At 37.7% G+C, this 24,841-nt stretch overlaps 1 protein-coding gene across 1 annotated transcript in view; it reads right to left on the bottom strand.

The window, feature by feature from the left end:
• DNAH12 (dynein axonemal heavy chain 12) overlaps positions 1-24,841 on the bottom strand; it is a 234,294-nt gene that overhangs the window by 71,989 nt on the left and 137,464 nt on the right. Inside the window, exons 42-53 of the mRNA XM_025377349.1 lie at positions 24,375-24,674; positions 23,677-23,855; positions 22,024-22,216; positions 16,617-16,778; positions 14,359-14,553; positions 10,172-10,305; positions 9,527-9,689; positions 8,459-8,539; positions 7,937-8,113; positions 5,314-5,445; positions 2,743-2,832; positions 1,637-1,777 (exon numbers count right to left, since the gene is read on the bottom strand). Of these exons, the coding sequence (XP_025233134.1) occupies positions 1,637-1,777; positions 2,743-2,832; positions 5,314-5,445; positions 7,937-8,113; positions 8,459-8,539; positions 9,527-9,689; positions 10,172-10,305; positions 14,359-14,553; positions 16,617-16,778; positions 22,024-22,216; positions 23,677-23,855; positions 24,375-24,674 (1,947 nt within the window). The remainder of the gene's footprint in view (positions 1-1,636; positions 1,778-2,742; positions 2,833-5,313; positions 5,446-7,936; positions 8,114-8,458; positions 8,540-9,526; positions 9,690-10,171; positions 10,306-14,358; positions 14,554-16,616; positions 16,779-22,023; positions 22,217-23,676; positions 23,856-24,374; positions 24,675-24,841) is intronic.

The following is a 24,841-nucleotide window of genomic DNA, read 5'->3' as shown; positions in this document are numbered from 1 at the left end:
ATAATAAGTGTTTGTTTAAACACATGAATATGCTTTGGGTGTTTTTTTTTTTCCTTTCCAAGCTTGTGATTTTCTTCCTAGTCAGATTGAGGCTTACATCTGCCTTGCCAGGATTAGAGCTGTGATGGTGGAAATAAAAAGGAAGAAAACCTTGATGCTCAGTTTCACTACCAAAACTGAATTTTCCTCAACAAATCTTGAAAAGTCACATTTGAATGACAAAAAAGGGATTTCCTAAAGTTGTTTTGTTATGCCCATCAGCATATCAACAATGCAGTTTGGCCAACTGGATCACTGAGCGTCCTCTAAGCCCTTAGTATAAAGAATGTAGAAGATGACCAGAGAGAGTCTGCGCCTATTAGAAAGTAGATAGACCTAACCCTTCTAGTAAATTGCCATGAAAGAAGCTGAAGGCAAGGACGGACGAGAGAGAGAGAGAGCAGTGTATCAGACACAAAATGCCCTGCTTTCTCTCTGCTGCATTGAAATCATGAAAGAAAATGTGTTAAATAAGTAGACAGAAAGCACATGAAAGAAAATGTGTTAAATAAGTAGACAGAAAGCAGGAAGCTCCCTTTTCTGCTTCTGACTTCAGAGAAGACATTACTGCATATTTCCCTCCCATGCTTCTGTATCAACATGGGGCAGCTTGTATCAGAATAAAAACGGCAGTGTGGAGGTGTAGAGTGGGAAGGCAGGAAAAAGCCTGAGTGCCTTGGCTTCTCTGCTTTGTAGAAAGGATCCACAAGAGTCTACACATCTGTGGAACATGTGGAAATTAGCTGAGCTACCATGAGACTACCGTGTGAAGGGACAAGATGTTTAATGGAAAGACATCCTAGATAAAATTAATTTTATTTCTTTAACAGGTTTTTTCAGGTCTGCTCCCTTGAAACTAACAAAGTCTCTACCTCTCTCTAGGTACGTGTATGTATATCATTTAGGAAGACCTTCCCAATTATTATAGCTTGATCATTTATTCTGTCTTCTGAGTTTGTTTTAAACACATGCTACCACATATTTTCATCTACCTTTTTATTTATATTTCTTTCTTCCTTAGGTAGAATTCTGCAAGCTGCGAGGGCAAAGCCTTTGTTGCCCTGGTCCTTTGCTAGCCAGATTTACAAAATGCTCTTAACTATTCTCTGCTCTCCCAGAAATTTGGACCCGGTGGGTATTCCATGAAAGGTTCTGTGTCAGTGCATGGTATTGTTTCAGGGGATCTTTCCATGCTCTGCCTCTTAACTCTACTGGATCCTCTTACTTCTGATCCTTGGAATCAACTTTTTAATCTGGCACTTTCCCCTTGATGGTTTAGATTTTTCTTTGCTTCTGCCTCATCAAACCTTAATTCCCCTTTGTCCTGGGTCCTAAAGCTACAAGTAAATCTGACTAATTTTACTCATCATCCCCACTCCTGCATCACTACCACCCACACCAGCCCCAACCAGGTTATGTTATGCACAAATATTCTCTTCGTCTACTAGGTATGCAATCAATATATGATAATATGTTACAGCAGGACAAATTCTCTCTGTGGTCACTTTGAGAAACTTCTTAACCAGTAAATATAAGTACAGATTTTAATTCCTGGGAATATCTTAGTAGAATACAGACGTGCTAATCTTCAAAATACCTTTGCAACTCTGTCGTACACTTCCATGGCCATAATCCATTTACACAGACCCTCAGCTGCAGAAGAAGCTTTAGCAACCTTAGGGGGATCAAATTCAGGGTTCGTTAAGTATTCACTACGAATCTTCTGCATAACAGTCACCTATATAACAAAGATTTAAATTTTAAAATTTCAATATAGATCACACAATCATCAGATGAAAAAATCATATACAATAAAAACATTTGTATAAAAAAGTAATGTTGGCTTTAAAAGCCAAAATAAGTATTTTGAGATAATTTAAAAATAAGCATAATTGTAGCAGAAATACATCACATTTGTGAGCAAAATATGCAAATGTATTACAGATATGAAGGCAAAATGTTTCTTCCAAAAATATTAAAAGACTTACAAGTTTAGGCTGGGCACAGTGGCTCACACTTGTAATCCCAGCACTTTGGGAGGCCAAGGCTGGCAGATCACTTGAGACCAGGAGTTTGAGGCCAGCCTGGCCAACATGGTGAAACCCCATCTCTACTAATAGTATAAAAATTAGCTGGGCATGGTGGAGGGTGGCGGGTGCCTGTAATCCCAGCTACTCAAGAGGCTGAAGCAGGAGAATTGCTTGAACCTGGGAGGTGGAGGTTGCAGTGAGCCGAGATCATGCCACTGCACTCCAGCCTGGGCTACAGAGCAAGACTCCATCTAAAAAAAAAAAAAAAAAAAAAAAAAAAAAGACATACATTGAGAGGACAAACGGAAACAATGGAAAAGAACAATTAAACATTAAGAATAAGAATTTGGATAGAAAATAATGTGCTATACTTCTTAAATCTTACATAAATTTGTGTATCAGATTTCTTAATTTGTTATAAGAAGACAGACAACTCTTTCAAGTCAATTATACACTAAAAGAGTAACTTATTAAATAACTTTTTAATTATCTGAGACAGGAATGGTTTTAAACATTATGAAAATTCATAGTATCGTTAATAAATGTAATATCTCTATTATGTTAATCCTAAAATGGACTATTTCTATATGTGTTGTAAACTATTGCATAATATTAAAGTTTTTAAACATCTTAACCAAGTCACATTTATAGAAAGAAACCCAATGCAACTCACTGGAATGTTGTCCTTGTCATATTCTTTCAAATCTCTTAAGAAATTCATATCTCCCAGAAGTTTTTTGCTAGGTCCCCAGTAATCTAATATCTACAAATAAAATTTATGGAAATTTGTTAAATTTGCAACTAAAAATGCTAGATGTAAAATTTTTCTTCTTGAAGTTTAAGAGGTATTATCAAGAGAAACTAATCGTATACTTTTTGTTTGTTTTGAGATGGAGTCTCACTCTGTCGCCCAGGCTGGAGTGCAGTGGTGCAATCTTGTCTCACTGCCTCCCAGGTTGAAGTGATTCTCCCACTTCAGCCTAGCTGGGACTACAGGCATCTTCCACCACACCTGGCTAATTATTGTATTTTTAGTAGAGACGGGGTTTCACCATGTTGGCTAGGCTGGTCTCCAATTCCTGACCTCAAGTGATCCACCTGCCTCAGCCTCCCAAAGTGCTGGGATTATAGGCGTGAGCCACGACGCCCAGCTATCAACTTACATCTCCTTGGAAATTAAGACTTTCCTCAAGTACATGTTAAACATAAAATATTTTTAAATATGGAAATGCATTTATAGGCTGAATTTGTTTAAAAAAGTAAACACTGAAAAAGAAATAATGTGATTATTTCTTTTGAAAACTTCAGCAACTTGAGTAAACGCTATCACAATTTCATATAAGAAAATAAATTTTTATTACTTCAAAATTTACTTTCCTGTATTCTTTGACTCTTTTAAATAAGAAAAGTACCAAACTTTTTCTTAAAGACAAACTCCTCACTTACCTAGACTCTCCAAGTGAAATTAAAGGAGAAAGCAGAAAGCCAAAGAGTGAGTACACATTGCTCTGCCAACCATAGGGTAAAAGCACATGCTACTTATACTGGCAAAAGAGCTGAAATAACCAGCTGAAAGTTCTTTTTCCTGCTTCTGGAAGCCTGATAGGGAGGGGTGTGTGTGTGTGTGTGTGTGTGTGTGTGTGTGTGTGTGTGTGTAAATGAGAATAACTTAATAAGAGCCTATTTATTTTCTCAATGAAGGACAGAATGGCCAAAAAAAAAAAAAATCTAATTCTTTAATTCAGGAATTTAAACCCACGTATTAAAAAAACCTGAAGAGAAAATTAGCCTGTACATTCAGTTTAGAATGGATATTATGCCTTCCTTTTTAAGGGATGTATCCTTGAATAATAATTGTAATAATAACAGCTAACATTTATTGTGCACTTACTGTTTGTGAGGCTTTACACCTAAAAACTTTATATGTATTAACTAATCTAATTCTCTCATTAGCTTTATGAGGTAGATACTATGAGTACCCTCTTTTTTTTTTAATTTTTTAATTTTTTTAAATTTATTTTATTTTATTTTATTTATTATTATAATACTTTAAGTTCTAGGGTACATGTGCATAACGTGCAGGTTTGTTACATATGTATACTTGTGCCATGTTGGTGTGCTGCACCCATCAACTCATCAGCACCCATCAACTCATCATTTATATCAGGTATAACTCCCAGTGCAATCCCTCCCCATGATAGGCCCCGGTGTGTGATGTTCCCCTTCCCAAGTTCAAGTGATCTCATTGTTCAGTTCCCACCTATGAGTGAGAACATGTGGTGTTTGGTTTTCTGTTCTTGTGATAGTTTGCTAAGAATGATGGTTTCCAGCTGCATCCATGTCCCTACAAAGGACACAAACTCATCCTTTTTTATGGCTGCATAGTATTCCATGGTGTATATGTGCCACATTTTCTTAATCCAGTCTGTCACTGATGGACATTTGGGTTGATTCCAAGTCTTTGCTATTGTGAATAGTGCCGCAATAAACATACGTGTGCATGTGTCTTTATAGCAGCATGATTTATAATCCTCTGGGTATATACCCAGTAATGGGATGGCTGGGTCATATGGTACATCTCTTTTTAATGGAATCCCACACGTTAACTACCTTAACCAAGGTCACGCTGCTAGTGGGGCTGGGATTTCTGAATACAGACATTCTAGCTCCAGAGCACATGCTTTTAACAACTTCACTATACTGCTTAACTCAGCAGATTTGTTGGAATACCTAGAAAGAATCTTAGCTGGAAAAGTACAAGTACCTCAGTGTTCATTTAGTTCCAAGCCCATGGTAGTGGAGAATTCTGCATAGACAGAAAAGGAGATGGAAGCAACTAGAACCACATTTTTTTTTTTTTTTTTTTTTGAGCTGGAGTCCCACTCTGTCACCAAGGCTGGAGTGCAGTGGCACGATCTTGGCTCATTGCAACCTCTGCCTCCTGGGTTCAAGCAATTCTCCTGCCTCAGCCTCCTGAGTAGCTGGGATGACAGGTGCCTGCCACTGCATCCGGTTAATTTTTGTATTTTAGTAGAGATGGGGTTTTACCATGTTAGCCACATTCATCTGGAACCACATTTTTTTGACACTACATTGTCTTAGCTTTACCCTAGAATATATACAGACAATATCTGGAAAACAATGTTTCTTCCCTAATTTGGGTACTGTTGATATTTGATAATAGTTGCTGCTGACAAGTTCTATACATTCATGAATTTGATTCAAATCTGTGTCAAGTTATTACCTTGCCTCCAGTCCCTGAAGGATCTGAAATTTTTTCTGGTTTTATATCTTTCATGACACAAACAGCAGCCATAACTAGTTTAACACCAGATGGAGGATTCTTCATTGATTTCACAATTGTAATGTCAGCTGGCTAAAAGAAAAAAACAAAAACAAACAGGACATCTTCAGAATAGTTTACTTTTAAATAATGAAAAAATTTTAAAGTAATGTTGGAGAATAATGAAAGCACTCCTTTTTATTTGAAATCAAAGTTTTGTTGTTTTTATTTTTTATTTATTTATTTTTTTACTTTATGTGGTTATGAAACAATTAGCAAAAGAGAATTCAGCACAGATTAAGACTAATGGTTCTCAAATGTTGGGAGGGGTCAGTCATAGATACTTATGAGAATATAATGGCAGCTATAAATCCACCAGAAAATATAGTTTTTCGCATATACAATCACATACCACACCCATTTGTGGAACCTAGGTTAAGAATCCTAATTTAGATGAAGATTTAATTCTATATTTGCTTATATATATTAGTTGTATTGAAGATGAAAGAAGAGGTAGGTCCCAATTCCAAACCTATTTTCTAAAAAGGTATACATTGTTATAATAGATAGTATAGATTCATTTACCCACACCAATATATTTCTGACATTTCTTGCAAGATGCAAATGTTGGAAAGCTAACAACTATATATCTTAGTTTTTCATGCAACTAGAGTTCTGGGTGAGAATTCGATTCCAGATCACTTGAGTGATACTAGAATTCAGACAATAAATGGGGAGAGTGGCAGGGTGCAAGACATCCATTGTGACAATGTAGATTATAGTGGAGGTCATGTGGCACTGTAGGAAGGCTCTGCAGGCTTCCTACTCAGAGGGACAGCTGCTCTGGTAGACCATTTCTGCGGTATGTCTTTGTGAGTCATTCCTGGAGGCTCAGCCTCTTCCAACAATTCTGTAATCCATTTATAAAATTCCCTAAAGAATCTTTGTCTGCTTATACTAAATAGAGTTAACTCTCTTCTCTGTAACTGAACTCTAACTCAGGTAATACCGCATTTGATATCAGGAAGGGTATAAGCAACAGACTCTCAATGAAAGGGGACCCTAGTATTAATGACCTAAATTGAAGGCATCAAGAATCCTATATCAGGGGATGGAGTGCTGAAAGTTCATGGAACATAGAGAGAAGTTACTTACTTGAGAGTTACATGAGAGAAGTTGCTCATGGTCACCTAGAATGGAGTGGCTCTTAAAACAAGGCTTTGTCAAAATAAGTAGCTGCTGTAATAAATCTCTAAGGAGAGAATGCAGAAAGATCACAGGGTAATAAGTGACTCTTAAATGTGCCAGAAATTAGCCAGGCATGGTGTCACGTGACTGTAGTTCCAGCTACTCAGGAAGCTGAGTCGGGGGGTTGGGGGGGATTACTTTAACCCAAAAGTTTCAGGTTGTGGTGAGCTATGATCACATCGCTGCACTCCAACCTGAGTGACAGAGTGAGACCCTGTCTCAAAAAAAAAAAAGAAAGAAAGAAAGTACCTGAGAGCATGAAGAAAGAATATAATAAGCTCAGCGTTTTAAATTCCTGATTCACAGCGCATTGAGAGCACTAGGAAATTTCTATAAATGCCCTAAAATAATCTCTTGTCTTATAACTACAGGGCTGATGTTACTGAAAATCAGAGAGTTTGATTCTGTGAAATGCTAAATTACCCACAGGTTGAGTTTACAGTCTTGTCAGGTCTGTTACATGAAAGAAAGAGTATTGATTAGGAAAAAAGGCAAAAAATGGGACCTGAATACACTGTTGACGCCCTAGTCAACAGATGCTGTCTCTCCTGCTGTGCTTGGTGCAGTTGTTCTGGTCTTCCCTAAAGACCTGTAAAAAGTTGTGTACAACATAATGTGGTACAGATGGTGCCACTCACAGCTGTACTGGAAATGGCCTTTAAGTTTTCCTGTGTATGCAGGTCCAGGAGGCTGCAGAAGACTAGCTCCACACTGTACTTAACATATGCCTGCTGGTCCACGTACAGAACCACTTTGGCCTCTTGGAGTCTATTCGTCTCATTCTACTAGAATATCCTGAATGAAAATTATAAATAATATACAAAAAGCAAAAATAGGCCAGGCATGGAAGCTCATGCCTATAATCCCAGCACTTTGAGAGGCCAAGCTGGGAGGATCACTTGAGCCCAGGAGTTTGAGACCAACATGGGCAACATAGGGTGACCCTGTCTCTATAAAAAAAAAAAATATTTAAAAAGATTAGCCAGGCATAGTGGTGTGTGTCTGTGGTCCTAGCTACTGAGGAGGCTATGGTAGGAGAATCATTTGAGCCCAGGAGATGGAGGCTGCAGCGGGCCATGACTGCACTACTGCACTCCAGCCTGGTCAACAAAGTGAGACTCTGCCTCAAAAATAAATAAATAAAATAAAATAAAATAAAAATAAAATAAAATAAAACAATATATCAAAGGCAAACTGTTAAGAGGCAAGTTTCATTTGATTAGAAAGAAACAAGATAATGCCACCTACTGAAATACAGCCACTTCTAATAAGCCAAATACCCATATTCAACTTCCCTCTGTTGATGAAACACAAAGTAGTTAATTCAAACACGTGCCTTAAGTGTATCCAGTGCAGACAGAGCTGCTTCCAAGGCTGGAATTGCCTCAGCTAGGTCACTTTCACACTCATTTTTCAGAGCTTGGGCTTCGTCAGCTTTCCCACTGGCTACCTCTTCATCCAATTTCACAAATTGTCTTTTCGCTTCCACTTGTACAGACTCTATCTCAATAACCTAAAGAAGTGAAAGATGAAGACAATTTCTCAAACACCCTATTGCTTTTTCAATCCTAGACAAAAGAATATTTGAAAATCAGGGAATCTAACATATCATTTTGAAGGATAGAAGGGTCTATAATAAAATCAGGAGAAATACAAATACATGTGAACTAATTTGGAAATCGGCTTCACAAATTCCTTCAAAAAAGACAGAACCCACATTGGACCCAATGAGACAGCCAGTCAATGGAAAAGGGTAAAGTCTCTAAAGTCTAGTGGCAAAAAATTAACTCTTACTTTCTAGGCTAATTTTACATATTTCAATTGTCCTTTGACATCAAAAACATTCAGGATACTCTACCTGCATCATATTTGCATTTTCAATTTTAGCTTCCTCCAATTTGGGCTGTAATTCAACAAGCTCCATTTGCATTTCACCAACCTAAAGAGACAGTTTATAATATGATTAAGTTTCCATTGCTGTAATTGCTATTGAAACCAAATGCAGAAAATATAAATTTAAATGTATCCATAAAAGTATTGGAGCAGAAAATCTCAACTTTTTCTGCTAGTTCTTTGCATGATAAACAAAACTATGAAAGTATGGGCCAGGGCCAAGCACAGTGGCTCACGTCTGTAATCCTAGCACTTTGGGAGGTCGAGGCAGGTGGACTGCCTGAGCTCAGGAATTCGAGACAAGCCTGGGGAACATGGTGAAATCCCGTCTCTACTAAAAATACAAAAAATTTGCCAGGCGTGGCGGCGTGCACCTGTAATCCCAGCTATTCGGGAGGGTGAGACAGAATGCTTGAACTTGGGAGGTGGAGGTTGCAGTGAGCCAAGATTGTGCCATTACACTCCAGCCTGGGTGACAGAGTGACACTCCATCGCAAAAAAAAAAAAAAAAAAAAAAGGTGTGGGCCAGTTTTCTTCACAGAAGAAATGTAGATTGAAAACAAAGCAGCATCTCAGAGTATTCCTGGTATACTATGTGCATGACATATGATACAAAGATCAGCCAACTAAACCTCTATTACTTATGTTGAACTAACACTAATTAAGTATTACTAGCACTTATTTAAAAAACCACAAATCTCATATTTAACCAGCTTTTATAATAAAAAGCGACCTAAACTTATATTCTCTTAAATGGCAAAAAATTAATTAAAAATAAAACATGATCTATTTGAGCTGTGTGGTCTAGGCAACTTACTGAACTTCTATAAAACTTACTATACTCATTTGTAAAATGAGGATCATAAAAGTGTCTACCTTATAGAGTTGTTATGAAGAATAACTGAAGGAATAGATGTGAAATACATAACAAAGAGCCTGGCATATCACATATTCTCAATAAATTATAGCTTGTATTATTATTTCTTATACTTCTCAGTATATATTACCATTCTGAGCAGCTCATCAAATTTACCTGAGACTCAGCAAAAGCTAATTTGTCAAGCCCATTCACGTATCGCTGTTTTGCTTCCATGACAGCTTGTCGCTTCTTTGTCAAAAGCTGTCGAAATGAGCCAATGAGTTCAAGGTAAGAAGTAGCAGTAACATAGTTATGTCGTCCTAACTCATGCAAGAACCTAAAAGAGAGGCAGATAACATACTTCACTATAAGTAATGGATTCCACAAAAAGGTAAATTCAACATACCATTAACAGACATTTAATAAAGATTACATTTTATATAGAAGTCAGTGAGTACTTGAACATTGTAAGACTCTAGAATCCTACATATTACCACATTATAATTTCTTGTCTCTAAAATAACAACTAGTGGTGACATATTTAAAAGGCACAAATCAAGTGAAATCCTATCTTTTAAAAAACCACAAATCAACAAATATGTCTATAAAAGATGAACTACAGCAAGAAAGAATCAGACTATTTCACATGTTTCATAAGCCAGGAGGATCTAACTTGGTAAGTGACCCAAGATACCACATAAACCAGGTAAGTACAGTAGGAAAGGGGATAGCAGATAAGATAGCAAATACATGTGAATTAATTTGGAAATGGGCTCCACAGATCCCTTCATTGTCATTTTAAAATTTACTAATATTAACCTTTCTGAAAGATCCATAATGGAGGTGTGAAAGTGTTTACAGATTGGAACTATCTCTTGTCGTTCAACCTCAGTAAGCTCCAGTGTTTCTAAGAATTTCACAGCTACACGTTCAAGAGCATCTTCAGGCCATGACTAAAAACAAGAAAAAGAAAAACTCTTGAAATTTAAGATGAACAGTAGTCTCACTCCAACTCCATAAGTTAATGCATAATAAGTTACATGACTTCCTATGGGAGAATAATTTGGTTTTGAGAAAATTAAAATTTTAATGAACAAAGCAGAATAAGAGAGACTGAGGTCTCTGAAAGACCTAATATTCTTATATACTAAAATGAAAAAAAAAGGATAATATAAAGAAAGGATCAATGAAGTTTTATTTATCAAAGATATATTACACTGCCTTCCCAACTCTTCCACTTGGATGTCTAGTAGGCACCACAAATTTATCATGACAGTGGCAGAAGCTGCTAGTTGTCCACCCAATATCTACTAGCCCTTTCTTCCTTGGGACTCCAATTTTATTCTAGATAGCAATATATCCAGCTAAAAGACTAGATTTCCTAAACTCCTTTGGAATTCAGGATGGCCAATGACACATAAGCAGTTGTTGGGTGGGGACTTCAGGGTAGAGCTGGGATATCCTTTTTGGCCTACTTTCATTCTTCTACTTCTTGTTTGGAACACAATTGTGAACAATGGCACTCTAGCAGCCACCTCACCGCCCTAAGTTACTTTGAGAATGGAAGTCGCATGCTAAGGATAGTAAAGCAGAATAACTTGGGATCCTCATGACTTTGTTAAGCCACAAAAGCCCCACTCTGCTTACCTTTAGATTTTTTTTTCCTATGAGAGTTAAAAAACCCAATGTGTTTGGTTTGGGTTTCTATTACTGGGAGACCATCACAATTTCTACTATAACATCCAAAGTTGATTTTTAAATTTTCTTCCCTACAAATTTGCTTCCTAGCCAGTCCTCTCCATCTTAGTGAAATGGTTCCTTCCTTGGCTTTCCTGCAATATGTCAAGCATGCTCCTACCTCTGGGTCTTTGGACGTGCTTTTCCCTCTGACTAGAACCCTCTCCCTCAGACCTCCATGTGGTTCATGCTCACACTTCCTTCACATCCAAGCTCATATACCGACTTATCAGGAAGGCCTTCCCAGAGCACTCTTTATAAAACAGCATTACTTCCCTCATTACTCTGCCTTTTATACTGAGTTTTCTTCCCAGCACTTACCAATACATGGCATATCATTAATCTTTATTTGCTCACTAGAGTATTTTCCAGGTTTCCTTTCATTTAGTTTCAATACTATGCTTATAATTTTTTTTCCTTTGTAGCAGATAATACGCATTTTAAGACCAATTTTTTTTTGGTGTCTAGCCTAAGCACATACTGCCAGTGTATGCATTTTTTATTAATAGATTGTTATATTCATGTGACCCAATTGTACCAATACATATTTTAAATCTAAGAGAGACTTCTAAAGAACTATTAAGATTAGCGAAATTTTATAAAATGCCAGGTTAAATGTCATATAACTTACACATCATTAAAAAATACTATGGAGGCTTATCTTTTTGTTCTGCATGCTTCATTTTTAATCATCCTGCTAATTATCATGCATATTTAATACTATCTGTAGCAGTTAGGATATTTATGACTAAAGAGGCAGAAAACCAGTCTTACTGTATCTTCAAAAAAGAGAAGATGCATATTCTTATAGAGTAATACCCAGAAGTAGGGTATTTCCAGGGTTGCTTCATTTAGAAGCTCAACTATATTATCAAGTATTCACGTTTTTTCCGTCTTGTTCCTTTCTCAGTGCACTTTATTTCATCCTTGGGTTTGTCCCATTATGGTGACATGATGACTGCTGCAGCTATGGGCATCACATTCTCAAGCAACAAGATTGAGAGACCAAAAAAAGGCCCTTTTATTACCATGTGACTCCTTTTATAGTGAAAATACTTTTTTTCCCCAAAGCTCCCCAGGACCCACTGGCAAGGAATGGTTCATACATGGGCTCAGGCATAAAACAATCACTAGCAAGAGAAATGAAAGCATATATATACACACACACATATATATACACACACACACACACACATACACACACATACACACATATATATATATCTTTTTTTGAGACGGAGTTTCACTCTGTTGCCAGGCTGGAGTGCAGTGGCACAATCTCAGCCCACTGCGACCTCCGCCTCCTGGGTTCAAGCAATTCTCCTGGCTTAGCCTCCTGAGTAGCTGGGACTACAGGCATGCAGCACCACACTGAGCTAACTTTTATATTTTTAGTAGAGACGGGGTTTCACCATGTTGGCCAGGATGGTCTCCATCTCTTGACCTCATGACCCACCCGCTTCGGCCTCCCAAAGTGCTGGGATTACAGGTGTGAGCCACCGTGCCCGCCTGAGAGCACCAATATTGGCTTAGGGCTAGGCACAATGGCTCATGCCTATAATCCCAGCACTTTGGGAGACTGAGGTGGGAGACAAGCTTGGACGACATAGAGAAACCCTGTCTCTATAAAAAATTTAAAAATGAGTTGGGCATGGTGGCATACACCTATAGTCCCAACTACTCTGGAGGCTGAGGTGGGAGGATTGCTTGAGCCCAGGAGGCAGAGGTTGCAGGGAGCTGAGATTGCACCAGTGCACTCCAGCCTGGACGACAGAGATCCTGTCTCAAAAAAAAAAAAAAAAAAAAATATATATATATATATATATATATATATATATAGACTTAGACCAACCATGATTCAATCCCTCTGATACATAGTTACATGGAGGGTGATTTCCCAAACAAAACCAGAATGCAGTTGATAAGAATTAGGCAAAGAGAATAAAACAAATCAGTACCAGAAACTAATTTTTTAAAAAAAATTATCCAGGGTCAATGCACAGTCCACATTCTATTGCACATAAAACAATCAAATAGAAGGTACCATGAGTTACTGTTCTCAAAAGTATGAATACCAAATGGTTTTACACAGGCAGTGGCAGTCTGTCTTAGGTGAGGCAGTGGCCTTCATCATTTGCTTCCAGCTTGACTGAAATTGTTGCCTAGCTGGTTTTCCTGTCTCTTGTTTTGCCCTACTGTAATTCACCCACCACACAGCTTCCAACTGTTTTGGTTTTTTCCTAAATGCAGATTATCTAAGAATATGTTGATGACACTGTGATGTCTCTGGCATAAAACCAAATTCCTAGGAATACCTTGCCAATCTCTTTGTAACCTGATACGCACCCAAAGCTCCAACTCAACTGCTGCTGCCCTTAAAATGCCAGCCAGCTATACCAAACAATTTTCAGTGGGGCAGACGAGCCAACCTCTTCCCACCCTTCTCCTTTTCCATGTACTATTCTCTAATAATGGTTCATTTTATGTGTCAACTTGACTGGGCCATGAGGTTCCCAGATATTTGGTCAAACATGATTCTGGGTGTTTCTGTCAGAGTATTTTTGCATGAGTTCAACATTTAAATCATTATAGACTGAGTAAAGCAGAGTACCCTCCCTAATGTTAATGGACTGCATTCTATTGTCCTTGTCCAATTTTGTTCAATCCAACACAACACAAATGCTGATCCTCCCCCAAATTCCTCCTGTATGATTGTCTTCAAGCTGAGACATTGGTTCTTTTTCCCCTCCCTTCAGACTTGGACTGAATTGGCTCTTCCTGGCTCCTGAGCCTGCCGGCCTTCAGACTGGAACTACATCACTGGTTTTCCTGGGCTTTCACCTACCAACTGCAGATCTTGGGACTTTTTAGGCTTCATAATCATACGAGCCAATTCCTCATAATAAATTTCTTTACATACAAATTTCCTATTGATTCCTAATACACTCCCCCTCTATGTAACTAATTCATCTTCATGCCTCAGAAATTCACTGCCTTCGTATGTATACCCTTTGCACATCAACATTATGGCTCTCTTATATAATCATGATTGCTGACTGCTTTTTCTATCTTCCAGTCTATAGTGTAAGCTCCTTGTGAGGATCATGTAGTCCTATCAGTCTCTGGTGCTGAACATTACGCCTGTCATTACAGTAACTGATCAAGAAACAAACACTTGCTGAATGTATATTAATGAAGTTTTTCAAATATTTCACTAAAATTCCAAAAGAGTTAGTTGCCTCCCCCTCCAACCAAGAAAAATGACAAACCTGAAACCAGTCAATGGTACAGCAGTTGATGAGTGATGGGAACTGTCTCAAGTGATTTCGAAAGGCATCTCCAATGGGACTAAAGGCCACCACGACATGAAGATTATCTTTGCAGCGATTCACGAAGAAAGCAAACAGGGCTAAGGGGCTGAGTTCATCATGTTTACTGCCAGCCTGAGCTACTGGACGAACACCCTAGGGAATATCAGAAAATAAAAACCTTGTAAATAAAAATAGATAAGCTGGCAGTGAGATTGGTGGATATTAGAATATGAAGAAGTTTTATTGCTCCCTGTAAATATCTGTAAAATTTTGGTTTCATATCAATAGGATGACTTTGACATAGTTTAAATGTAGAAAACCTCTTCCAACTCAAAATTCTACAATTTAAAAACAAGTATCTGCCAAGAATTTACCTTATAAAGATAATCACAAAAGTTCACAAAGACGTATAGAGACATAATTTTACTTTTTTTTTTTTTTTTTTTTTGAGAGGGAGTCTCGCTCTGTCGCCCAGGCTGGAGTGCAGTGGCTGGATCTCAGCTCACTGCAAGCTCCGCCTCCCGGGTTCACGCCATTCTCCTGCCTCAGCCTCCCGAGTAGCTGGGACTACAGGCGTCTGCCATCTCGCCCGGCTAGTTTTTTGTATTTTTTAGTAGAGACGGGGTTTCACCGTGTTAGCCAGGATGGTCTCGATCTCCTCACCTTGTGATCTGCCCGTCTCAGCCTCCCAAAGTGCTGGGATTACAGGCTTGCGCCACTGCGCCTGGCCAATTTTACATTGTTTTTAAGAGAAAAAATGTAAACAGCTGAAGTATCAATCAGTAAGGAAGTAGTTATAAATGTAAAAGATCCACATATTAGCATTTTATACAACAGTTAAAAATAATAAAGTGGTGTCTCATGCCTGGAATCCTAGCTTCTTGGGAGGCTGAGGTAAGAGCCCAAGAGTTGGAAGCTGCAGTGAGCTATGACTGCACCACTGCACTCCAGCCTGGGTAACAGAGCAGTGAGACTTCATCTCTAGAAACACACACACACACACACACACACACACACATACACACAGTGTATTTTGTGCTACAAGAAGATAAGCAAGATAAAATAACTAAAAAAAAAAGTTTTGCAACAGTATATTGAATATGATACTGTTTAAAAAATATAGATGTATATAAAATAGCAAATATATAACAGAAATAGTGAAGAAATGGAAAAGTTTAGTAGCAAAGTGATGGGAATGAAAGATAGATAATAGCTAAAGCAGCAGGACAGCCTAGCAAAGCTTAGGAAATTCCATTTCCCAAAGGTGACTATTCCTTCAATGGGCATATGGATGATGCATTTCTTCTATAAATCAGGAGAATACCACTAATTCGCAGCCTTGGTCACATCTCTGACATATCGCAGATAAAAGCAAAGAACATGGGTTTTTGTTGTGTTGTTTTGTCCTCTTTTCTCCTTCCACACTCCATACTATGAACTGGTAATGCACCATTTACTGAGGGTTGTGTAAGTGCCTGACACTACATAAGTGCTTTATTTTGTTTGATTCTCAAACTTCACAGCAACCCCATGTGGGAAGAACTCTTATCTGTGCTGCCATTTCATGGAACAGAAAAGCAGAGTACTTGAAAGTGTGAGCCCATTTCACTCCAGATGTTATGGCTGGAGGTGGGGAATTAAATATCCAGGTGTGAGTGATATATTTTGTGGGTAAAAGTGATTATGGTAATGAGAAAGTGTGACATTACTTTCATCTTAGAAATGAGGGTTAAAGTATGTGACAGTAGTGGACACGTCACCGTTGTATTTTTTGTCAATTAAATCACAAACAAGACTTTCAGAGGTATCAAACCTATAAGATAGTTTCATTAAAACTTTTTAAAAATTTTCTAACCAGTGTAAACGACAAAGACTAATAAAGTAGCATTAAAATCATGCTTTCTTACATCAGTGTAACCTTAAGAGATGATTTAAAATTCTCTAATCACTCATAAAACATGCTAAATAACATTAAACAGGTGAAACAAACTGCCATTATTATGAAGATAGGAGTTACAAAACAAAAATTATGCCTCATAACTATGGTTGAAGCAATTTAAAATTCACCAAACAATGATGTATTTAACTAATATACTTAAAATTTTTAATTACCCCCAAAATCATATGTACAAACTATATTTATCCTGAAGAGCTGAGAAAAGATTTCAAGAAATAAAGTTTTGTGCTAGGAGCAGTACTTTCCCAAAAGTGTTTACCTCCATCACTTCTTGTTTCTCATCTGCTGCAAAAATGTTAGGCACTTCTCCTGTATTGAGCACACTGTCAATATCCTCTAGAAAAGCTTCCTCTTTAATCTGAGTGTCTGTGATGAGAAAGACGGTCTTCTGGCCCCTCATGCCCACATTCCTTAACAGACCCTTAAAAAATAAAAATGTACTTGTAAGCAGAATATGGTAGACATCTGTTGGTTTTGATTTCCCTCACTTTCCCCTTCTTTTGATAACAACACTTTGATTTTTAGGGCAGTACCTCTCCCCACTTCTAATGGGGCTGTCATCTGGGGCCTCCACTGCCTCTGTCCCCTGGGTGGGAGAGCCAAACTGGTCAGTTTCCCCAAACCCCTAGACATAATCACTGATTCAGAGGAAGGCATATGATTTAAGCAGGGCCCAACCATAGTCTTACGTCAGGGACTGAGACGGACTTGAAACAGAAAGAATCCTGGCTGTTCTGAGATGGAATATATAAAGGCCAGTAACCTTAATTACTTGGAGTTAACTGTTTGCCTCATGGAATGAGCCTGCTGGAGAAGGAAGCCAAATGGAGGAGAGTTGTGTCAGGAGATAGAAAGAGTTATTACTAAGCACATAATTTGATACCCTAAATTCAGCTTTGTCAAAAGCCTGTCTACCTCTAGACACTTCAGTGTAGACAGGCTGGGGTTTTTGTGCAGGGGTCAACGGCAACCCAAATTCCTAATATAAGATATGGGCTCAGTAGTGTGCTGAAGTTGACTTGTACAGGCTTGTTAGAACTGACTGTTAAAATTTCAGGGACTTGTCAGAAGTTTGTAAAACATAGCCAGGATTTAAAAATTGAATTATATAAACTTACAATTATACAAAAATCTAGTTATATTTTAAAGAGAGGTAAATGCTTAAATCTCATCATCTCCTATTTTATTATGTTACTATTATCTATACTCTGGAAATTTTTTCAATCTATTGTATCAATACAGTAAAATACCATGTCATGGTGTTCTATGCATATCTCTTTTCAGTTCTGTTCTCAGTGACAGCATGTTGGGAGCTTCAGATCAGCCATGGGGCAGTTTTTACATCATGGAAATTGGAAAATCTACCATCAGAGGCTCCCTCTCACCCCCAGTCCTGGAAAGCTGGTTGTTAAACATTTGTCAGCATACAAACTTGCTGTAGTTCACAGTGAAATAGCATTACAACTTCTGTAAGTTATTTTTAAAAATAACCTTCTACATTGTAAAACCATATATTTTAAATCATTAAATATTAACTAATATTTTCACTCCATAAAATAACTGGTGGATTTTTATATTGTACACAACTACGTCCTTTCCCCATTACAGCCATCTTCCAATATGAAGGCTGTTTTGTTCTTAGAAATAATTTTCTGTCATCAAAACTAGGGAGTCTAGTTTTTAAAGTAGTATTGTATCAGGTTTATAATTATTAATATTATATCAAAATAAATCTTAGGCTGGGTACAGTGGCTCACCCCTGTAATCTGAGCAGTTTGAGAGGGTGAGGCAGGAGGATTACTTGAGCCCAGGAGTTTGAGAGCAGCCTGGACAACATAATGAGAGACCATCTCTAAAAAAAAAAAAAAAAAAAAAAAAAAAAATTAGCCAGGCCTGGTGGTACATGCCTGTAGTCCCACAGGCAGCTACTAGGGAGGGTGAAGCGGGAGGGTTGCTTGAACCTGGGAGGTTGAGGCTGCAGTGAGCTATGATCATGCCACTGTACTCCAGCTGGGGTGACAGAGTGAGACACCTCTCTAAAAAAAAAAAAAAAATCTAAAAATTTTAATTTGTGCTGGGTGCGGTGGCTCAGGCCTGTAATCCCGGCACTTTGGGAGGCCCAGGCAGGTGGATCAACTGAGGTTGGGAGTTCGAGACCAGCCTGACCAACATGGAGAAACCCTGTCTCTACGAAAAATACAAAATAACCTGGGCATGGTGGCACATGCCTCTAATCCCAGCTACTCGGGAGGCTGAGGCAGGAGAATCGCTTGAACCTAGGAGGTGGAGGTTGCAGTGAGCCAGGATCGTGCCATTGCCCTTTAGCCCTGGCAACAAGAGCAAGCTTCCATCTCAAAAAAAGAAAAAGAAAAAAAAAAAAACCATAAAAATTTTAATTTAAAATAAACTTTACAATACAATATATACAAACATATTTAACTTATTGTCATGAGCATCATTGTAATTTATTTTTTTTGTTTTTTTTTGAGACAAAGTCTCGCTCTCTTGCCTGGGCTGGAGTGCAGTGGCACGATCTTGGCTCACTGCAACTTCTGCCTCCCAGGTTCTAGCGATTCTCCTGCCTCAGCCTTCCAAGTATCTGAGATTACAGGTTCATTCCACTACAAATGATTCTCCTGCCTCAGGCTCTTGAGTAGCTGCAATTACAGGTCCGTTCCACCACACTTGGCTAATTTTTGTATTTTTAGAAGAGACAGAGTTTCATCATGTTGGCCAGGCTGGTCTCAGACCTCTGACCTCAGGTGATCCGAGACCAACTTGGTTAACATGGTGAAATCCCATCTCTAGCAAAAATACAGGAAAAAAAAAATTAGCCAGGTATGGTGGCAGGCACCAATAATTCCAGCTACTAGGGAGGCTGAGGCAGTAGAACCACTTGAACTCGGCAGGTGGACGTTGCAGTGAGTGGAGATTGTGCCACTGCACTCCAGCCTGGGTGACACAGTGAGACTTCATCTCAATAAAAAAAATTGATATTAATTATATGTCAGGAATATTAAGAAAACCCTACATACATTATATAATTTAACCATAATAATCTTTGAAATAGGTGGTATTATCCAAATTTTACAAATGAAGAATCGAGAAAGTGACCATCAGTAAGATAATGGGCTAGGAAGCTCTAGACCCTTTTCTACCCTGAAGACACTGTATTAGCAATATATAGAACACAATTACCTTTGTGAGAACTTTGGAAACTAGTTAAGTGGCTGCAGCACCCAGAAAAGAGCATGAACAAGAGAAGGGACTGTTCCCAAAAGGGTGAGACAGTACCTCATATTTTTCTCACTCTAGCCCCTCCCCCAACTGGGCATAGTGTGGGGAGATCCAGAGAATACCATCCAAATCCTGGCTCCTTCCTCAGGACAGAAAGAATATAGTTGAACTGGAGCCCAGAATACTGGCTTGTGTGGGGGCTGTTCCACCTGCCTTCAGGTGCTAACAGGAACAATGGCCTATTTTGGACACCAGGTTGGAGGCCACTGAAACAGGGTGAGTTCCCTGGTGGGTTAGAGCAGCAGAAGCTGCAGTCCTACAGGCAGGCACCAGGGAGAGCAAGAGATCAAGGGCAGAGGAATACAACGGAATCAGCAACTGAAAGCCCCTGAGAAGAAACAGCAAATTAAGACAGTCAAAAGCACTCATACATGCAACAATAAAAGCACACGTACAACCTCAAAGAAGACACGTCCTCAGAAAAGGTCTGAAAGGTCCCAGAACCTCTAGCTAGGTTGATTGGTGAAGGTCTTCCCTGAATGAGGCCAGTCATAATGATTGGGAGGGGTGGCTTTATTTCAAATGGTCAACTCTCAAAAAGATCACAAGGGATGCAAAGAAATAAGGAAATGTGGCCCAATCAAAGAAACAAAATAAAGTTCCAGAAACCAACCATAAGGAAATGCAGATCCATGAACTGACTAGCAAAACATTTAAAATAACTACCTTAAAGTTTCTCAGTGAGCTGAAAGGAACCCAGAGCTAAATCAGGAAAACAATGCATGAACAAAATGAGAATTAACAAAGATATAGAAACCATAAAATATAAATAGAAATTCTGGACCCGAAACATAAAACTGAACTAAAAAGTTATCTAGAGGGGTTCAATATTAGACTTGATCAGGCAGAATCAAGAGTCAACCAACTTGAAAACAAGTAATTGGAAATCACCAGGTTAATGGAGCAAAAACTAAACAAAGACAATAAAGGAAGGTGGAGCAAGCCTAAGGGATTTATGGCACACCATCAAGTGGACCAATATATGCATTATGGAAATCCCAGAATGAGAGACAGAGGAAGAGAGGACAGAGAGCTTTTTCAAGAAATAATGGCTGAAAATTTCTCAAATCTGAGGAAAGAAGTGGATATAAAAATTCCATTTTATGGAAGATCAATGAATTCCAACTAGGATGAAGTCAAAGAAATCCACACTAAAAAACAATATAATCAAACTGCCAAAAGTCAAATACAAAGAGAAAATATTGAAAGCAGCCAGAGAAAAGCAACTTGTCATCTACAAGGGAACTACCTTAAGATTATCAGTGAATTTCTCAGCAGAAAATGTACAGACCAGAAGGAAGTAGGGTGACATATTCTAATTGCAGAAAGATAAAAACCTGTCAACCAAGAACACTGTATCTGGTAGAGCTGCCCTACAAAAATGAAGGTGAAATTAAAACCTTTCCAGATGAACAAACACCGAGGGAGTCCTTACCACTAGATCTGCCCTACAAGATACGCTAAAGGGAGTCCTTTAAGCTAAAGTTGAAACAAAAGAACCTAGATTACTACTAAGACAACGTTAATGCCATCATCATCATCATCAGGTTCATGTTTAAATCTGCTAGAAACCGTATCTGAAATAAGTCCTCTCTGAACTGGAATAAATATATAGTCAGTGGCATAAGCCAGGCACAGAAAGATAAACATCACATGTGCTCACTTATATGTAGGAGCCAAAAATTTGACCTCATGGAGGTAGAGAGTAGAAAGACAGTTATCAGAGGCCAGAAAGGAGATGCAGGCAGGGGAGGATAAAGAGAAGCAGGTCAATGGGTATGAACATACAGTTAGAAGAAGTTGTAGTGTTCAATAGTACAATAGCGCAACTATATTTAACAACGTATTGCGTATTTCAAGATAGAAGATATGCAATGTTACCAATACAAAAAGATCGATGTTCTACATGATAGATATCCTAAATGTGCTGACTCCATAGTTATTCATTTTATGCATGTATCAAAATATTACATGTACCTCATAAATATGTACAAATATTATACAACAATTTTTTTAAAGCAGCAGCCATGGTAATAGTGTAGTGGATAAGACTTGAGTTAGAAAGCCTTGCTCTGTTGTGCATCACATGTCACTCAGCTTCGGTAAAACACAGAGACAACCCACCTGCTGCATTGCATTGCTGTACCTATAGAATGAGATCATGTAGGTAAAAGCTAGGTAAAGCACTCAGGACAGAACTCAGCACACACAGTAGATGCTCTATGGACAGTATCATCATCATCATCATCATCATCATCATCATCATCATCACTGGAGTTCAGTACACAGCTACACAGGCTGGTTCTCTCTTTACAAGTAAAAGAATGTACTGTTTTCATTTTAGATACTAGGCTTCTTCATAATCTTACCTTCATATCCTCTCTCCATTCATTCATACCATAGCTCTTAGAAATTTCTGGTTGGAAAATATGCATTTTTGCCATGGATGTAGCCAGACGAGTTAAAGATTGACGACCACTTCCTCCAAGTCCGACAAGCAAAGCATTTCCACCAGACTGCTTTAGAACTCGACATATTCTTGATAAATGTTCCAAAACATACCTACCACAAAATAAAAATTTTATTAATGCACTACAATAAAAATGTAAATGTATATTTACATGTAACTACTGTTTTACTTTCCTAGAAGAACATGACTTTGCTGTCCCATATGTTACTATCCCAGTTTTAAAGAATTTACTATCAAAAACTGTGATTTTTTCAAAAGCAGTCACAACTGGATCATTCGATGTAGGGGAAAACTAATTAAAAGTTCAAATTCAGGAAACTTGATATACAAGTTATACAAATAAAATGAAATATTAACTAATACTGGCAGTATCTTATCACTTTTATTAAATATGTTTCTTCAGTGTCTTAAGATTTCTGTGTGAGAAAAGATCGTTACCTATAAAACAACAAATTCAGAAAAGGCGCTTAGCTTCACTGGTAATTAGATTAATTAAAATCAAAATGATAATGAGATACCATTTCACTCTCCTTAGACTAGAAAAACTTACAATATCTGTCAATCCTAAGCATCAGCAAAGGTAAAGAACAATGGAAGCTCTCAAAAATAATAATCATTTTTAAAGATGTTTTGGCAAAATTTAGTAAAGTTGAAGATGCTTATATACTATGACATGATAATCCCACTTATAGGAAAATAGCCTAGAGAAATTCTCACACATGTACCCAAGGAGACACGCATGAGAATTTTCAAAGCCTTTCTTATAATAGCAAAAACTAGAAGTCACCTAAAATTTGTCTCAGAAGAATGACTACACTGTGGTACAATTATATAATAGAATGCAATATAGTGGTAAATATTCATTTTTCTTTGACTCTCACAATATGGAATAAACCAACTAGTAGCAGAAGATTATGTCTAGTATTATACCATTTATATGCAGTTTTAAAATATGCAAAATAAGACTGCGTATATATTTAGGAATACACACATGTATAGTAAAAGTTCTAAGAAACACAAGTTTCAGCCAGGCGCAGTGGTTCATGTCTGTAATCCCAGCACTTTGGGAGGCCAAGGCGGGCAGATCACTTGAGGTCAGGAGTTCGAGACCACCCTGGCCAGCATGGTGAACCCCATATCTACTAAAAATACAAAAAAAATTAGCTGGGCGTGGTGTTGCATGCCTGTAGTTCCAGCTACCTGGGAGGCTGAGGTAGGAGAATTGCTTGAACCCAGGAGGCAGAGGTTGCAGTGAGCTGAGATTGTGCTATTGCACTCCAGCCTGGACGACAGAGCAAGACTCAGTCTCCCAAAAAAAAAAAAAAAAAAAAAAGTTTCTTTTCACTGCTACTCTTAGGACACAGGATGCAGTGAGAGAGTGTGACTATAACAGGGAACTTCAAATAAATTACTAATATTTTATGTCTTATGCTGGATAATGGGGACAAAGTTATTCACCGTATTTTTCTTTACACCTTTTGGTACATTTTAAACATTTCATAATAACGTTTTACAGGTAGCAATTTCAAGCATCAACATCATATATAGGTACCTAAAAATGACAAGATTCATTCTTGTTTTGTGTGTTTGATTATACTCATCTAAGCACTGGTCCACAACATCACTAAAATGAAGAATATTTGGAATTTCAATATAAACTCTATCATCTCCTTCAAGGTCAGGATTCATATAGTCACCAAACATGAGATTTCTTAAGTCTTCTTCAGTTACCTATGGAAACGAAATCAACAAATTATAAAACTTAAAACATTTAAAAAATAAATTTAAGAAATGTTGTATAAAATTTTTGTTTCATCCATGTTATAAAGTAATTTTTTTAAACATTAGGGTAGTAAATAATATACTTACAAAATTAGTACCTGAGATTACATCCTTAGGATATAAAAAGAAAAGTAAGATCTTCTATCATATACGTTTTATTGTTGTTAGGCTACAGAAGTCATTCTGGGTGACTCCCATTTATTGAGTAGTTACTAAGTGATGGTCATCATGTTAAGCACGTTATATCTATTATATCATTTATTCCCTACCACATAAGGTGTTATTCTTTAAATAACTTCTATGTTGCATACTTTCCTATGAAGATAAATCTTCTCAAAACAAACACCTATTTACAAGGAATGCTAAAAAAAAGTTCATTAAGAAATGATTTTTTAAAATATAACTTAATTGTAACAATTTATATATTGTACTGCTTTAACTCAATATGTTCTTAATCACTATACTCACAGGTGCATTTTGTTTCCTCAAATGTGAAAAGATACTGTCAAATGATTCTTTAAAATGGTCCTTTATAACAGTTTTAGTTAACTGGAACAGCCATCTTCGATCATCATCATTAATGAGGCGATCGTAAAACACTCGGAGAACCTCATGCACAAACAGACGGATCATAGTGTGTTTGCTCGCCACAGCATCTCTTTCAATGAGTAAACAGCCCCGGATGACACGTGAAAAATCACGCAAGTTGAAAGTATAATGGGATTTTGTGGGAGTGGGTAAAAGATTTTCCACAGATTGTTTATATATCTGAATATGAAAAAAGCAACAAAGTAAAAATAAAATGCTTATAATCAGCAAAGTCATGTAACCAATGGAATGTTACACAAAATATTTTATTTACTCTATCAGATTATAAGGGCTTGGACTGAGCACGGTGGTTCACATCTCTAATCTCAGCACTTTGAGAGGCTGAG

Source organism: Theropithecus gelada, chromosome 2 (assembly GCF_003255815.1).
Source record: "Theropithecus gelada isolate Dixy chromosome 2, Tgel_1.0, whole genome shotgun sequence".
NCBI lineage: Eukaryota > Metazoa > Chordata > Mammalia > Primates > Cercopithecidae > Theropithecus > Theropithecus gelada.
This window is presented reverse-complemented; position numbering and strand designations above follow the sequence as displayed.